The sequence below is a fragment of the Brachypodium distachyon genome, chromosome 1 (assembly GCF_000005505.3).
Source record: "Brachypodium distachyon strain Bd21 chromosome 1, Brachypodium_distachyon_v3.0, whole genome shotgun sequence".
In the NCBI taxonomy this organism is placed as follows: domain Eukaryota; kingdom Viridiplantae; phylum Streptophyta; class Magnoliopsida; order Poales; family Poaceae; genus Brachypodium; species Brachypodium distachyon.
The window spans coordinates 52,054,191-52,072,184 of record NC_016131.3 but is presented as its reverse complement, the minus strand read 5'-3'; the positions used below and the strand labels follow the sequence as shown (position 1 = coordinate 52,072,184).

At 41.0% G+C, this 17,994-nt stretch overlaps 2 protein-coding genes and 1 long non-coding RNA gene across 5 annotated transcripts; all 3 read right to left on the bottom strand.

Annotated features, from left to right (window-relative positions):
* Window positions 1–1,698: 1,698 nt before the first annotated feature.
* Window positions 1,699–4,060, bottom strand: LOC100846638 (ras-related protein RABE1c). Its single transcript, XM_024458378.1, has 4 exons — window positions 4,012–4,060; window positions 3,833–3,930; window positions 2,379–2,471; window positions 1,699–1,776 (listed from the first exon to the last, which is right to left on the bottom strand). Exons 1-4 carry the CDS (start codon window positions 4,058–4,060, stop codon window positions 1,699–1,701), a joined length of 318 nt encoding a protein of 105 aa, XP_024314146.1.
* A 1,503-nt stretch (window positions 4,061–5,563) lies between these two features.
* LOC112269839 lies at window positions 5,564–7,666 on the bottom strand. Of its 3 annotated transcripts, XR_002962012.1 has the most exons (4): window positions 7,456–7,663; window positions 6,858–7,357; window positions 6,436–6,670; window positions 5,564–6,214 (listed from the first exon to the last, which is right to left on the bottom strand). It is a non-coding gene; the product is annotated as an uncharacterized LOC112269839 (long non-coding RNA). The 3 variants fall into 3 exon arrangements; XR_002962011.1 differs by having other exon boundaries at window positions 6,436–7,375; window positions 7,456–7,666; XR_002962010.1 differs by having other exon boundaries at window positions 6,436–7,357; window positions 7,456–7,664.
* Window positions 7,667–8,708: 1,042 nt separating this feature from the next.
* On the bottom strand, window positions 8,709–15,365 carry LOC100846027 (pentatricopeptide repeat-containing protein At2g22070). Its single transcript, XM_024457175.1, has 3 exons — window positions 14,079–15,365; window positions 10,576–13,970; window positions 8,709–8,942 (listed from the first exon to the last, which is right to left on the bottom strand). Exons 1-2 carry the CDS (start codon window positions 15,182–15,184, stop codon window positions 13,019–13,021), a joined length of 2,058 nt encoding a protein of 685 aa, XP_024312943.1. The 5' UTR covers window positions 15,185–15,365; the 3' UTR covers window positions 8,709–8,942; window positions 10,576–13,018.
* Window positions 15,366–17,994: the final 2,629 nt, after the last annotated feature.

Here is a 17,994-nt window from a genome sequence, read left to right as displayed (position 1 = left end):
GCTTCTCCCAAGCTTCATCGCTCGATCCCGTCATCGACCACATTCCTTTAGCTCCAGCAACATCTGAAAGCGAACACACAAATAACCAGTACGAGCACAAGTCCACGACTTGACTCCAGGATAAGTTCCACACAACTCACGCCATGTTTTCACATAAGAAATTAATGGATCAACACATCACTAGCAAAGCACTAAGTCCAAACAAGATACATCTCATCACATAAGTATCCATATTACCCAAAGTATCAACATCAATGTTTCATCTAAAACACTTGCCAATGTTACACGGAATAGCAACTTATTGGAGAAATGCAGTACTCCCTCCGTTTCTAAATTTTTGTTGTGGTTTTAGTTCAAAATAAGAGTTTTAGTAACGGAGGAAGTAGCAAATGTTTCTCTTCTATTCTTCTGTTTTCTTTCTTCTTCCGGTATATGCGCTTATGCATCACCGTGAGATGGCAAGCCCATGATTGGAGTAATAGTAACTTGTCCAAATTTATAGCCAATTTTTCTTCTATGGAATACTCTCTTTGTCTGGTATTATGTGTCGCAACTTTGTTTAGATACGCATGTACGTACAACAAAAACACGCCTAAATACATGCGTATCTAGACAATTGTGACATTTAATATGGGACGAAGGGAGTAGAATTTTGTAGGAACAACCCCGTGCCTTGCTGCCAAAAAGTTTTAAAACAAATACATAAATAAATGTTTAAAATTAACTAAAACTAAAAAGAAAAATGTTCTTGTTTGACATTTAAAACAATAAAATCTAAGAAGTATATGACAAAGTAATGCAAATAAAGATAAAAAAAATCAAAACAGTAAGACAAATTTGAATTGATGAGGTGGCATGGTTTGAATTGATAGATTATTGCAAAACTGTAAATGAATACACACATGGCTCGATAAAAATACATGCAAGAGAAATAAGTGGTGTGAGAAATGTAAATGAATACGTGCATTGGATTGAAAAAATACACGCATGATTAGTGAGGTGACATGGTTTGCATGGCATGCAATGTGATGGGTCTAATGAGGTGCCATGCTCGCATGTCGAGAGAAATATGCAGTAAGAATCTTCTATTTGGATATAAAAGATATTGAAAAAATATATTAAACTATTAAGACATAATCCTTCCGTTACATAATTCTTATTCCAAATTTGACCAAAAATGGATGTATCTATTTCTAAAAAGTGTCTAGATACATGTAATATTTCGACAAGATTATGGAACGAAGCGAGTATTAAACAAGTGGAAGAGTATCACTTAATCATTCATGAATTTCATTACCGTATAAATGTAACTTTTTACAAACATTTGGATATAGATGTTAAAAATTGTACAGGAATTCGACTCGACTGTGAAATTAAGTCCAACCTCAAGCTACGGCTTTGGAACAGCTTTGTAACTTGTTTCGGCCTACAAGCCAGGTCAGAAGCTGTTCCAAACTTGTTTCCGCTTAAAAGACTCCGTACATCGTGTCCACGTTGGCCGCCTAACATGGATCACAACATCATCAAAAGAGTACTTGTGATACTCACGAGAACATTGCAACTAGCAACATAATCCAGGAGTCTGAAACCAACAATTGCAATTAACTTTAGGTATAACGTGTACAGTATGGCAAGGGTAAAAGGATAAATTACAAGCATCGTATGGCCACTATCTTGTCTTGTCACAATATAACCCACTCAGGATCCACAGCAGGCTGATCGCGACGCTGTAGCCTCACCATTGCATTCAGGCTTGTCGATCTTGATGGTACGATCCTGAAACCAATAGAATATGCTAAAGAACCTTGCAGAAGGTTTTTGTTCTTTCTCTTTTTCTTAGAAAGAGCTACTACAAGTTACAAGTCACAAGCGTGCAGTACCACACGCATTCTCAGTACTCTACAAAAACCACTCATTCTCATGTATGGCAGAAGTGTTGTGTTGATATTTAAGGGACTAAAACCATTGAAGTTGGGATGTCCTTATGGCATGGGGTACACAAGTCGTCACTCCAACTAATAAAAACGTCACACAAATTCTGGAAAAATATTTAGATGTAACTTCACTACCCATGCCTCTTGCCTCTTTTTTCTACCTTGCTAAAAAACCTCTAACAAAAAATAACACATTAACTAACTTAAGCACAATCAATATTCCCATGGAGTGAATCATCTTTAAAAAAACCTCTAGGTACATGACATGAACACATAGTCGTGACGCTGTGGAGCTTGGACGAGTGTGGCGTAGGCAAGATGTGAACTGTGTTGAAGCCCGTTTATGCAACATGATCGGTCATATTTGTTTTTATATTCAAAACCATCTGATGTTAAGAGCAATAAAAACAAGAAAACCTGTGAATCAGTTTCCACATGCTTTACCTCAGGCTTTGAATCAGTTTTCACAAGCCTTTGCTTGATATCTTTTGCTATCGAAAAGAAAACCTGCTCCACATTTAGGTTTGTCTTTGCACCCTGTAGAAAGAACAATCAAGAGGAACATGAATATAACATATCAAACATCAAGCAATGGATTGTCGTATACGACTAGTGAAAGCCGACCTCCTGTCTCCCGGCAAAGCATAAAAAAAGACAACCAACGGCAGAGATCAAGACACGCTAATGCCTAATGGCACGGATCGGGACACATAGAGGCAGAAATAAGCCCTCAATTCTCCCCCCTTTAGAGTTTGTAGGGATTAGAATAGATGCAGGGATATCATGGCAGAAACTCTAATTTCCATGTGAACTAACCGTTTCAAAAAATGGAATGCCATATTCATCAGCGAGTGCTTGCCCCTTCGAAGTCGGTAGCCTGTGTTAAGACAATATACCTATTAAAACAGTTAACAGCAAAGTCCAAAAATTAATAGTTTGATAGCTGGATTAGGACTAATGGTTACAATTGTAGGTAAATTACATTCATATATACTCTCATTGAGACCTAGCAATGCAAACATTAGCACCAGAAATTCGTGGCATATGCAATGAAAATGGCCTAAATCCATGAGAATAGGGTGTAGAAGCTTCAAACAATTCTCAAATAATTATAATAGTAGGTAGGGGCATGTACTATATTCATGCAAATTTTAGAATCAAATTCAATATCAATTGTGAAATACAAAGCAGAAAGAACAAAACTTAGTCAACAGTATAACTATAATGAACCAGCATACCATGACCTAGTTCAGAACGCCTGGAAATTCTACCCGGAGCAGGAGACTCAATTAAGCGAGATTCCGAAGCTACAATTTCACCTCTCCCATCAATAGGTTTAGCCAGAGCATTTATAACACGACCCAAGTAAGCCTCTCACGAGTATCTGAGCAATTCTTCCTGTTGCTTTTACAAAACTTCCATCTTGATGCTAAACCATAGCTCTAACGGAGTCAAATTCCACAATTTCTAAGAACGATATGTTTTTTTTCATTTTCCACTGTGAACGCTTCTCTCTTTCTTTTTCTTTTTGTATCTCACAAATGAGACTGAATTCTAACCTAAATTATTTGCAGGAATGGAAAACATGCCCTTCCATAGTGCTACAAATTATTTTGGAACTTGTAAAACTCATTTTCACAGAATTTGCAACACTATAGGTACTTTCATATGATATCACCCCCTAGAAAGATCCGACGAAATTTGAAATTTCAACTATACGATACTCCCTCTGATCCATAATTTAGTACAAAGTTGTACATCTTTGTACTAAATCCAAGACATACAACTTTGTACTAAATCCAAGACACTTATTATCAATCGGAGGGAGTACCAAATGAGAACATTAGAGAAGCTGAACAGAAATGACGGAGAAAAAAATCAATAACAAGATCGCATACCTTTTTGCTTTCATCCATGTCAGCTTTGTTGCCTACCAAAATTTTGTTCACATTGTCCGAAGCATGTTGCTCAATGTTCCTGATCCAGTTTCTTATATCTATCAATGATAACACTACAATCAGTAGGGGGAATCAGAAATACCGTATCAAAGGATTAGCTGAAGCGGAAGAGCCCGTACTATTAAATGATGACTCATCAGTGACATCATAAACAAGCAAAATGCCCATTGCTCCCCTGTAGTAGGCTGCATTTCAAAACTAATCAAATTCAGAAGAGTTCACCTGTATAATAGCTCAAAATCAATCTAAGTTCAACTCAAAATATACAAATATACCAGTTGTAATAGTTCGGAAGCGTTCTTGGCCAGCGGTATCCCAGATTTGTAGTTTAATCCGTTTCCCATCTAGTTCAACCGTTCTTATTTTGAAGTCAATCCTTTTTCAATATCAGAAAAGTAAAACTTCATGAACAGTAATAGCAGCATTCCTATGTACACAAGCAATTCACTCAAAAGTAATTATGTTCTGACTTTCATAGTGATTACCCAATGGTGGTGATAAAGCTAGCGGTGAAGGAGCCGTCTGAGAACCGTAAAAGGAGACAACTTTTCCCAACACCTATACAAGGATTGTTTGGCAGTAAATTAGTTAGGTTATGCAAGATCAGAAATATGTATAGAATAGCATTTCGGCCCTACGCGTTGTTTGACATTAGGTATTTCAGGCAATGAAGGACAAGCCACAAAATTATTGTAAATCACTAGGTTAAGTAACCATAGAATCCAGCAACATCCACAAAGAATTGCATATAATGAATCAACTAAATCCGTCACTAAATGATGACAAAACACTGATGCGGCCACACAAATTCTGGTTCTAAAGCTCCTGCAAGTAAAAAGGGTACAGGGATTTGCCCTGAAGTTCTTTGGTCTTTGATTATATGCCCTAATTGAGCAACCTCTGGATACAATGCGCCAATGGGATTATTTGCCAAAGGAAAAATGTCTGCTCAGCCCGCCCCTAGTGGTATATTGGTATATGAAAAGAAAGCCTGAGATCTTCTTATGTTTCCTCGACTCTTTGTTCATTCTAGGGGCCAGGAGCAGCTCATCATGCCCAAGCAACTCCAGCCGACGGCAGCTGGAAGCCTGCAGCAAGGAAAGTCCTCCACTGTCTCTCCATTTTTTTTCCTAACGCTCCCTCTCTTTCCCTTGCTTGGACATAATCCCATTGCCGTTATATCTGGACTCAATACCGAGTGCTCTACCTTTTATGTACGGAATCCATTTTGCTGACATCAAACTATTTTTTGTGATAAATACTAGAGAGATGGGGAGCTCCTGGGGGGCAGTTGAGCATTTGCTTTTTCACAGGTCGTCTAAGTCACTGAAATTTGCATTTCAGAATTCAAACTATGGCTTACAATTATATATTTTTGTATGGCCTTAGACTGGTCCAAAAGACACCAGAGTTATATTTTAGAACTGCATCAGTATCATGAAAACACCATTTCTTGAAGTCAACAAAACCGAGAAAGTGGGGAGATAAATGCACCCTTCAACTAGCATGCCAACTAGAACACAAACATCAATATTCCTAGAGATGATTTAACTAGTTTACATTAACAAAATTCAAAACTCTACCTATGAAGTGTTAGTCAATCTAACAGTGTGAACAGCACTATCTATATATATACACACATATAAAATCTACAGAGCGGAACTGGGTTGCTAGAGATATCTGACTGAAAGTACTCATCAACTCACAAGTCATACCACCAAGGGATCATAATCTTTTGTACACATTTTGATTTTTGCATTCATATATTTCATGAGTATATTAAACCATGCATGTTCTACCATCATAAAAGGATATCCATGCACATCATCTTTACAATTATCATCTTGCATTCAGCATGATCGTCTCATGATTAACAATGAGAGAGGCACATGGTTTTTCTGGATCAAACCCAATTGTCCCTTGACGAGGTGCTCGCGCCTTCTTGTTCTGGAGCTGATAACAAGAATCTCTATGCCTCTTCAAGCTTGTTGTCCCTCCTTGATAACAAAACAATTTAAAGCAGCCTAAGCATTTTGCCTTCTAAACAATTTCATTTGGTTTCCTCTTAAATACAGCTTTAACCAGCTTAAAACACTTCCAGCATTCTGCACGCTTGGCTTTGGTTCTTCTTTGCAACAGCAAGCCCATTCTTCTTCTTCCTTTTCCCCGCAGTAGCTTTTGTCCTTACATCTGAGTTTTAGTGACCTCAACAACATCATCATCATCGTCTTCTTTGTTATCCTGGCCAAAAGAAGGATCAGGCATCTCGTCGCTCATATCGTTCTCTGCCTCATCATCATCTTCTACCTCCATCCATTCGTCCTAACAAAGTAAAAATTAAACATAAATAATTCAGTGCATCGAAACATTTCAAAAATGGCAAAAATTCAAATACCAATTTGGTACAACAAATTGAAGAGCTACCAAAAAAGAAGACACTGAGATGAAGAACTACCAATGAGGTACAACACAGCAGCAAACAAATGCTTCCAATTATAATCAGTTTGATACAACACAGCAGAAGAAAAGACACAAGTACTTACCGAATCGGCATCAGCGTCGTCAACACCCTCCTAAATTGTATTTGCATCTTCTTGCCCTTCTCGGTCGTCGATGTACTTGCTACGTCTTTGAGCCCGTGCAGGTACAGGGTGTCCAGCTCTAGTGCCTTGGGCTCGTGGTGGCGGCTTTGTTACCGTCGATGGAGAATCCGACCGCGAGTTCGACGAAACCTTCGCAGAGGATGCCGCCCTTGTTTCTTCTTTGACGAGTCCATTGCTTGCAGGAGGTGGAGAGACAAAGAGGTCAGAGCCAGTGGGAGAGCTTAGTCGGCGGGGGAGGCGGCTAGGAGCGTCGGGGCCGCCGGCGCCGCAAGCCGTGACGCCGTCGTCGGCTCTATCCTGGACGGTTGGACCAGGGAGCCGAGGGACAGAGAGAGGGAAGCAGGAAGAGGGAGAGTGGTTACCTTACTAGCCGAGGGACTGCCGCTGGATCCCGTGGACGGCGTCTGCCTCCGGCGGGCCTGGGACCGGGACAGACGGGAGGGAGACTGGGAAACTCCGTGTTGACTCGGTCTCGAGGTCGAGCCGTCGAGACGAGGAGGATACGAATACAACGGTTAAACGTAGTAGTACTATCCAATTCACCCGTCGCCACGTAATTGCTACACAGAAACTCAGACGAAACGGCACGATTTTCAGCGCGAAAGCACCGCGTCAGTCGACAAACCCGGATGGCGATCTACACCCCCGAAGCCCCTCCAAGATACCCAAACGGCCAGACGCAGAGCGACAACCCCGCCCAGCCGGAACAAATTTTGGCACAGATCTGGCGCAGGTCCAGAGAGCGAGAGGGGATGGTGGGGCTGACCGCTGTCGCCGATGAGGAGGAGCTTGATGAGATAGTCGTAGTCGGCCCGAGCCCTCGCCGGCGTAGCCGCCATCGAGCCCTAGAGAAGTCCCCTACCTAGCAAGCAACCACAGACTACCATCAGGTCCGTCCATCAGATCATGGGAGGTGGAGTTTTCTTGTCGAATTCGAATCGAACAGAGCGAGCGGCGTACCGATCAGAGACGGGCAGACAGGCAATGACGCGCGTCCACGAATCGCGATGCAGGTCCACCTCTTCGGCTCACCTCGCCGGTCGCGTTGCCGTCCAGAGACGGCGGGCTGGATGCAGAGGTGGAAAGGTGCCACGGTGGTGAGGGCTGAGGGGGAGCGAGGAAGAAGATGGTGGAAGTGGAACTAGTCCACCGTGGACTTTAAGCGGGGTGTTACATAAACAGTCCATTTCAGGAACGAAGAGGCACCGTTTATTTCAGAATTGAGAAACTCATCCAAACTTTTTCAGAATTGAGATTCTCCGATGTCAAGCCCAATTTCCAACCAGGGGGCAAAGCCGGAAAATGGTCGCCGGTGTTAAAATAGACTAGTGACAATAAAATGTAACTCGTACTTATTATCTAACATGTATAGAACTACTAATAAACTACTCCATCCGACCGGTATTACTTGTCGAAATATTACATGTATCTAAACGCTTTTTACACATAGATACATCCGTATTTGGACAAATTTGAAACAAGTAATACGGTCGGATGGAGTAAAACATATCTATACCTATCTAAAAAATACGGACCGTTCCTTTCACCACACGGTTTCGTCGCCTGTCAAGCTTTCCCTCGCTCGCCTCGCTCGATCCAACGACCTGTCTCCCACGCGTCTCACCACCCAGCAGGCCGAACTCATCCACACACACCAGTACACATACGAACGAGAATCAGTAACGAGATCGATACGTATCATCCACCCGTCGGCATCCATACAACAATATGAACTGCCATATACAATCACAAACTGCCAAATATACAAACACGGAAGCCGACTCGAACACGAGCAACCACGGAAGCACCCTTCTATCTACAAATATCCACGCATTTATCAATCTATAAATATTTTTTAGACCTTGTGATCGAGTACCCGCCGCCGAGTACATACTGCTGGCCAGCCACCGTCTCGTTGGTCCGCCCAAGCCGCAGAATCGCAGCTTCGTCCGCCCGAGCCGACAATATACCACAAGATAAAATTGGTAACTACTCCGTATATGCTAATGCCACGCTGAAATCATTATACCTTACTAAGTTGATGAACAACCATCTGCTAATTGCATCTGACTATATATGCTAAATTCTTTTTTTTTACTTTTGTACCTATGCTCTCCTCTATAACCATCTGTTGATTCCATTCTTTTTTTGTGCTTGCATAACATGGATCACAACGCTGAAACACCCACTTTTGAAGATTTTTAAAACCGGCCTTTAAAGAAAGCAAAAAATTGTGAATCAAGTGTTTTGGATGATCCATTGACATCACCTTCCATCTCAGATTTCAGATCTTCAGATAAATGGTGATCCATTGGCATCACCTCCATCAACAACCAATTCGACATCATCTACAGTTTTTGAAATTATGAACGAAGAAAAAGCTTCAACGGATGATGATAATCAAACTGTACCTCCATCAGCAACCAATTCAACATCATCTACAGTTTCTGAAATTATGAACGAAGAAAAGGTTTCAGAAGATGATGATACAATCTCGAAAAAAAGAAGAAGATGATGATAATCAAACTGTTTCAGCAGATGATAATAATCAACTAGACGAACATAAAGAAATCAAGGTAAAATTTTCTTTCTAACTATTCTTATTATTATTTTTACTTTTGTACCTATGCTTTTCATTATAACTATATGTTGATTCAAACTTTTTGTAGATTATGCATTGACCGACTTAGATGAATGTGCTCATTTAGTAATAAACGACTCTTCAGAAAAAGAAATATTGGTGCATCGGGGGCTTCGTGTCGTGCGTTGTGAGGGAGACGAGTAAGGTATGAGAGTGGGCTAAATTCTAAACCGGGCTGCCCTGTACGTTTAACTAAATCAGGCTATTTGGGGTATTCGGGTACCGGGAACTGAAACCTGATTGCCTGAAATAAATCGGGTTTTTAGACTTGGCACCCGAAAATTCTCTTTGGGTTTAGGACTTCCGGTTTTTCAGGTTCGGGTTTTTTAGGTTCGGCATACGGGTATCGAGTATTGTGTCCGGTCTGAGTTGGCAAACACCAATTAGTTTGGGTGCTGAATCTCATAAAGCTGTGAAATATATGGTCCCAGTGTTTCGTAGCAACAATACAAAAGTCTTGTAGCATCTATATTTTGTTGTCAGTAGCTTTTTAAACATGTGGTGTGTTTTGTTGTACGTAGCAACGCACGGGCATTTCTGCTAGTAAAGGCATAAAAATATGCTAATGTATCAAAAAAAGTGATCGTACTTTTGAATAATAAACATACTCCTTCCGTCCAACAAAAGATGTCTCAAGTTTGTCAAAATTTGGATGTATCTAGACATGACTTAGTATATAGATGCATTCAAATTTAGTCAAAGTTGAGACATCATTTGTTGGATGGAGAGAGTAATAGAATTGTAATTACCTCTCTATTTCGGATCTCCTATGCGATCTTTCATCTTTATAATTATCAATTAGGAGTGTAGCTAGAAATTCTTGCTCCGGGAAGTAAACAATACACTGATTCATAAATTTATGGCAAACTTGACAATTGGTGTCATGAATTATATCCCCATGATTTGCTTCATCTCTATGTCTGTGTTTGAGTAGTGATTTTTCTTAAAGGTTTGAATAGTGATTTTGTTCTATGACATTAGTGAAATAGTACATTGGCGATTGCAATTATAGTTATTAATTTATATGTTATTTGTGCGTGCGCTAGTTTATGAGTGCGCGCATGCATTATGGGATCACTTAAGAATAGCACTATGTCATGATGAATTGACGAGAGAGAGCATGAGTGACAAAAAAACCTTCACTCAACTCTTGGATTCTTGGTATAGGAGGTACATTGGTTATTACCGTGGTTAGACTTTGTGTTAATATTTTTGGATTCGTGGATACGGGATTTGGATATAATCACAAGAGGTACATTGTTATGGATGTTTATTTTGCCCCAATTTTTTTTCTTTAGGTAAAACAGTAGGTCAAAGACCTACTACAGATTTTATAAATAAAAAGAGTTATTTACAGAAAGTGATCTAAGTAACAGCTAACAGAGGACTATCTAAAAGAGTCTATCCAAGCTCTAAATTTAGCACATTCCTTTGTTTACCTCTTATGAAAAACAAGGTTCAGCTCCTCTTTAAAGATTCTTCTTCATCCATAGAGACATGGTTGAGCCCCATTGAAGATGCAATCATTTCCAATCTTTCAAATACTCCAGCAGACAAGTGTGACAATCTCCATGTGAAATGGGACATTCAAGTGCCACCTGATTCTGATGAAATTTTGATGAATATTAGGCTGAGGAAGAAAAGCAGGGCAAATGTAGCTCCAACATGCCAGTGCACTTGTACAGCCAAAAAACAGATGATCTCATGATTACACTTGTACGCTATTGCACAGCACACGTTCATATGAAGGGAGATAGAAAATTTTCTTCTAAAGCATAGGTCTGGTATTTAACCTGTTAATTAACAGAAGACATCAGAACACCTTGTGTTTAAGTTGGCAGCATGGTTAAAGAATTCGGATGTCAATATATCAGTAATAGCAAGATAAGCCTTTGAAGTATTAAATCCCTGTTGAGACAATTTATATGTTCAAGTATCAGATTCCTGATTAAGTTCCAGCTGTTCAACCATAATCAGAAAGTCTTGGTTTGAGCATGTGCCTCAATTGAAAGAGGTAGGTGGGATAATTGGGTCAGAACATCAGTTACCTTTCTGATTATCTGAAATTATACGAAAGAAAAACTTGAAGTTAACAGACTAAATCCAATGGACACAACCAAAAGTTGGAAGTTAACAAGTTTGATAGGGCCAGGGGAACATAATTTAAATGGAGCAATCCAATGGACATAACCAAAACTTGGAAACAAGCTTGATTTTTTTTTTCGAAAAGGAGGGAATACCCCCGGCCTCTGCATCAATCGATGCACACAGCCATAATATGAAGCTTGATAGGGCCTGGGGAACGTAATTTGAATGGAGCAATCCAATGGGCACAACCTAAATCCACTAAAGAGTTCAAATATGAAATGACTTATTTATATTCGTTCCAAGTTCGAGGTACCTTTTGACCAAAGAAAACCCTGCTTCCTGGCAGAATTGCCTCTTTATATAGATGCATTGATTCTATGAGGTTATCACTTATAAGTCTAATTTGTACAAGAGCCCTCCTATCTAGTAGAAAAAGGTCCCATGATCCCGAGGCGATCTTACCTTGACTAGCAAACAACAAGTTTGTCTATGAAGAGCTAATCTAATTGTATTTCTTTTCTATAATGGATTTCCTATGTGGAATACTAATGGATAGGGCCTCATTGCTAAGTGCTACAAGATCTAGTGCACTGGAACTCATGGTTATGCACCTGAATCCTTTAGTATGCAGCATCGTCTTTTCCAAGTATTGCCTGCAAAAGGAAGCAAATTCTGCAGTTTCACAATGGAGAACTTATTTATCATTTTCAGTGATGTGCTCATAGGTAACCAAAATGAAAAAGGTTCGACTTTCTCATAGTTCAGCCATAGTTATTTCACTTTCTCTATTATTAACCATCTCATAAACTGTTGTTATCTACTTAGTAGTCAGGCAAGCAGAAGCTAAGACAATGACAACAGAAGAGAGAAAAATAAAATTACTGAACCTCCTGTCTACACTTTGTCCTCCAGACCTCTGGGTGTCATCTTTGCGATGGGAAAGATTTCGCTCAATAGAAGTACAAAGTGAGACGCGGATTGATCCTACACAGCACGATCATAACGTAAAGCAACATATACTAAGAATGTTATGTATGTCGAAATATGACATAACAACAAGTGTATCATAATATTTGTTTGGTGGAAGTGTTAACTTTGAGAACTTTGATTGGAAACTTCTATGCAATCCAGGAGTGTACATATCAAATTCCATTAATTGTATTTACATTTTCAGAGAATTGGTATCTGTGGCTGAAAGCGAGGACCGCATCCAGCATAGCTGTATGATCGTAGCATCATCCATCATGGGTAGTCAGCAAAAAGTTTGAAGTAAATATAACTTGTATTACCTGCATTGCAGCTTCATGGCCAGCTTGAGTTGCTTGGACATCACATCATCCAAGGGCATCCAGACACTAACATAAAAGGTTTAGCGATGAATCAGCTCCTAAATTCTTCTTCTCTGCTTTTGGTAATACATTGGAAAACCTGGAGCTATTGGAAGTTTTTTTTTGTTTGCCCTGCAGGCATCTGATGTAGCAGACCTTTGAAAGTAGTGGTCCTGCAGTAGGGGCTAAGGCACCTGGGCCGTCCACACTGTTAAAACAATAATCCTGATTGTTTCTAGCTTTGTGCATATCAGTAGTAACTTACCTAATCTAGGGGGTTAGTTTGATGTGTCAACCACCCTGTCATCATGGAAATGATTGCATGAAACTCCTTGCCTCCCTCACACTTTCACACACATCTGTTCGATGGTCGAAATTTTAAGACAGCATGGACCAATGGTAGAGCAGGAATCCAAGCTACTTTTGATACATCAATTTGTCACCAGATATTGTCGAAGTAAAATTTTCACCAGAAATCCTCGCAAGAACACTTAGCATCCTTGAAATGATGAAACCGGTACAGATCTCGCACAACAATCTCCCTATCTGTGGCTTGGCTTACGTACTTGATTGCTTCATGACAGTCCACACAAACACGCAGATTCTTGAAGATCCGAAGTGGAGTTCCACTTGGAGTGCTGATGATCCCAAACGCAATGGCAAGCTTCTCACTGTGGAACTTCAGAGCCGTTTCCCTTTGTTCCTCCTCTACATCATGAGCAACAAGATCAGTTCTACTTGTATACCCCAGATCCTTCAACCTCTCCATCAACTTCTCCAAGTAAGCATAAATTTCAGCTGATCTTGGGTGCGCAGTGTCCCCTGCGACAAATGTATGCATGATGTTCTTCAAATGGATCCAGGATCTTCCGGGTTGCTTCCAGACCCTCCTTTCCCGCATCGAACTTCTAAGCTTTGAAGTGTCAAGCCATTTGCTGTGAGTGGCATATACGTTTGACAGCATAACATATGATCCAGCATCACATTCCTCCAGCTGAATCAAATTTTCAGAAGCAAGTTTTGCATACTCCATGTGCTTGTGAAGTCGACAAGCTGACAATAACGTCTTCCAAACAATAGCTTCATGCTTAATGTTGTTTTCCTTGATGAAGTTATGTGCTTTGTAGAGCATTCCAGCTCGACCATAAAGATCAACCATGCAATTGTAATGCTCAATGCTTGGAACAATTCCATACTCATCTTGCATTAGCTTGAAGAAGTGATCTCCTTCATTGACCAATCTGCCATGGCTACAGGCAGATAGAACACCGACCAGGGTAATCTCATTTGGTGTGATCTTTTCTGCAGTCATTCGGTTGAAGAGCTCTATCGCCATCCTGCCTTTCCCGTGTGATGCATAGGAGCACAGCATTGAAGTCCAGAGAGCAACATTCTTGGCACAAGCTCTGTCAAATATCCTGCAAGCATCACCAAGGTTGCCACACTTAGCATACATGTCAATGATGGCAGATGCCAATGGTGCGTCAAAACTGTGCCCTAGCTTCTCGATGCATCCATGCACTTGCCTGCCTTGCTCAACCATCCCTGCATTTGCACACGCTGCAATTGCACTGGTGAGGGTGAACTGATGTGCAGCAACCCCTTCACGCAACATCGAGCGGAAGAACTCGAAAGCTTCTTCCTCCCTGCCATTCTGGACATACCCAGCGACCATTGCGCTCCATGCAAAGTTCATGTCCCCAGTAAGCTGTGACCAGCTATCAAAGATTAACACAGCAGTCTCCATTGAACCGCACTTGCAGTACATGTCCATGAGAGAGCTCCGGACAAATGCGTCAGTGTCCACTGCAGCTGTCAGCACGCGGCCGTGGAGCTGCCGGCCAAGGTCTTGCAAGGAAAGCATGCCAGCCAAGGCAAGTGCCGTAGAGTATGTGTAGTGATTAAAGACCACTCTAGCTCGTGCCATACGATACAGGCAGTCCAGCGCCTTGGCAGCACACCCATTCCGCATCAAGCCGCTGATGACAGTGTTCCAGCTTGAAGTGTCCCGCAATGGGGATACGTCGAACAGCTGCATCGACCCAAGAATGTCACCATTCTGCATACATGCACTGATCACAATGTTCCAGGAGACGGCATCAATCTTGGTCATTGCTTTAAATGCCCGCTTAGTGCACTCATAGTCGCCACACTTGGCGTACATATCAAGAACAGCATTGCACAGAACAACGTCGAGATGCGCTCCATTCCTCAGCATCCATCCGTGGATGCACTTACCCGACTCCATGTCGCGGAGACCAGCACAGCACCTGAGGACGGCGGCAAGAACAAACGCATTTGGCTCAGCTCCACCTTTGGCTCGCATCTCCGTGAAAGCGCTCAGGCCGTCCATGTGCCGACCACTGCGCGCACAGCCCGCAATGAACGCCGTCCACGCGGACGCGCTCCTCTTTGGGGTTTCGTCAAGCAGCTTGCGTGCATTGTGGAAGTGATGGCCTCTCACGCAGGAGATCGGAAGGGAGACGATTTCTTGGGAAATCCGAGCCAATCCTTTTTCTGGCGCGCTAGCACAGAGGGATTGGGACCGCTGGAGGAGCGGTGCGGAGGAGGTAGACGAGAGTGTCGGCGGCGATTGCAGCGCAGCCGCAGCTTTCCTCGCCGCGTACCTCATGAATCGGCTGCCAGCTGGCAGAGCCTTGGAGGGGAGGCAGCGCCGCAGAGAAGGCCGCGCATGAAGGCGGAAGCGGCTAGTCGACGCCCGCGGGGAGGAACAGGCGAGCGGCGAGGCTGGTGCAGAGCCCGGACCTCTCTGCGACCGCTCGACGGAGCTACGAACTAAAACGAAAGAAGAAAAAAAATACCCCTTCGTTTCTAAATATGTACTTCTCCTTGCGACAAGTAATATGAATAGGAAACCGCTCAAAAAAAATTAATATGGATAGAAAGGAGTGATAAATTTATAATTCTACGGAATACGGACTATATGTCAGTCCACTTTTTTTCTAATCTTTGTCAAATTTCAGTAAGTTTGATTTAAGACAAAGTTAAAAAAATTTATATTATTTATTGGGTATTACACAATTATTGTCTTATATCAAATATTATACATTTATTTTCCATTTTAATGATTTATGTCAAATCAATAGGTGATATATAAAAAAAGTACACTAATCGTGGCCAACAATGAAATCTTTTTTAGAAGAATTATTATTACATTTAGCAGACTTTTTGTCTTTAGGATTTACCTTTACCTTACAATTTATTTCTCTATCTAACCAACTGTATACAAATTTCAGAAAATAAACAAACATACATATAATGATTATCAAATGCTCTGCACTAAAGAAAGTTCAATTTTCGATATCTTTGTGAAACATACGTATAGAATTTTTTTTGTGTCAAGATTTTGAAAAGAGATCAATTTAGTTCTTTGTGTCAAAAGTCAAAAGGAATGCACGGTTGGCATCATGGACGGACCCAGAAAATTAATTTAGAGGGGTAAAAAATTGCAATTACTTGAAGATATACCTCAAAAGTAGAGAAGTGGGGGCAAATGATTAAGCTAAGTGGGGGCAATCTCACTATTTCATTGATCAGTGTAAGAAGATTAAAAAGTTTAGTGGGGGGCAGAGCACCTCTTAACCTGGGTCCGCCCATGGTTGGCGCACAACTTTAAACGAGATCTTTTAAAGTTAGCCACAATGCAAATCTTGCCTTAAGTTTATTCTAGAGCCAAGCTTATTCTTTGTGGGAGGTTTTATTTTTAACTCATCCATGTGCATACGAACGGATGTAAGGACATGAGCAATGTGCCAATTTCTTAGCACCGCTACTTACACGGATGCCAACGAACCATAAAAAGCTCCGGCGTTATATGCCCTTAGCACCTCCTTCTTGGACCCAGCAGCCAGACTTATTTTATTTCCCCATCCATCTACTTTCCCCACCTGCTACTCTTCTACGGCAAAACTATAGCTGTTGGGATCCATCGGCTGTAGCACAAATGTTTTTTAATGAAGCTGGAACCTAGTGCAACTAGATGAATCGGTTCTAGTACTTTTTTTTAGCACCGGCAAGTTTTAATGGCTAGCACCGGGTGCTAAGTTTTTTAGCACCGGGTTTTTCACTACACTGCACATGGCCTAAGGGTCCTCTGCACAGTATGTGATACAACTCCACCAAGTGTGATCTCTTTCTAAAATGTTGACAACAAAAATTGTGCCTTAAGTTCTTTCTATAGTCAACCTCTCGATCGCAACTCGAAGCATGTATATTTTTCTTTCCTAGGCCACCTTTACCACTGAGTTTACCCTTGTGCCGTGTAACGGACCCACTTATGCATTGTTTTTAGCTATGTAGTCCGTGTAGAACCCGACACACTCTTCTGCGACGTAACTTTGATGTTACCTTTCAACATGAATGTGTTATGAATGTGGCATTTCACAACCCTATATTGTATATTTCTAACAGGTACGTGTTGTGCACGAACAAGGGTGTCAGAATCTCTGGGACATCATAGATCAAGAGATGAACCAAGCAGTTTCAATGGACGTTATTGATATCTGGGCGATTATGTTTGAACCAACTGCAAAGATTTGTGACAGTCTTGAGGACTCCTAACTTCATGAGTACTTTTATTACAACAAGTACGATCTGTCTAATCATGACTTAACAATCATGAGACTTCGTAGCGATCAATTAGTGATTCTTCGTATGAACTGGTTTCTTATGTTTGCCGGCTAACTAGAAGGAACTTTGACACCATACAAAGACTCAAATGAACTACACATCTCAGAACGAAACCGTTGGTTGAACCAGAAAAAGCCGGAACCAGAGACCTTGTCGATTTGTTAAGCGCACAGGACCACCCCGCAACTGAACCAGAAAAAGCCCGCCAAACATCCTTTTTTTTATGAAACCGAAACCGGCGAACCGAACTTAGAGAAAACCATACGGTTTTAATGATACCACTAGTTAGATTTAGTTTTGTGTGAAAAATGCATAGGTAACTTAGGAAATGGAAGAAGACGATGATATCTCCATGTTTTCCGGTCAATCCTGATTCACTTGGTGAAATTTTTATGTGAATTATTATTCATATTGTGAAGTCTGGATTTTTGCAGCATACATTTTTATCTGTTTATTGCAGCATTTATGAACAGATTTTTTTTATATATTTGAAAAATCTGGACAGTGAACAGATGAACGAGCGGTTTGACTGGTAAAAACTTGAATCGAGAGTCTCACCGGTTCGACCACTGATCTGATTTTTTGAACCGTGGGGTAAGCTTGGCAAATATTATGAAAGTTTTCTGTCGAACAGATCAATCTTTGCAATTGATTTCACATGTACTACGTACTAGGTATGGAAACTTAACACTGATTTCCATAATCTTTTTCTGAGCTACTCGTAATCTGGCTATAATTAGAGTATCCTACCAACGGAAGCCAGAAATTTTAATCTCCGGACCACCTCTCATC

Bases quoted from the DNA above. Each gene is read 5' to 3' on its own strand.
- LOC100846638 (XM_024458378.1), bottom strand. From the start codon at position 4,060: ATGGGCATTTTGCTTGTTTATGATGTCACTGATGAGTCATCATTTAAT. The intron at 2,472-3,832 runs GTATGCGATCTT...TTCTTTCTACAG, and splicing joins ACATGGATGAAAGCAAAAAG to GGTGCAAAGACAAACCTAAA. The intron at 1,777-2,378 runs GTAAAGCATGTG...TATTGGTTTCAG, and splicing joins AAACTGATTCAAAGCCTGAG to GATCGTACCATCAAGATCGA.
- LOC100846027 (XM_024457175.1), bottom strand. From the start codon at position 15,184: ATGAGGTACGCGGCGAGGAAAGCTGCGGCTGCGCTGCAATCGCCGCCG. The intron at 13,971-14,078 runs GCAAGTGCATGG...TGATGCTTGCAG, and splicing joins GGGATGGTTGAGCAAGGCAG to GATATTTGACAGAGCTTGTG.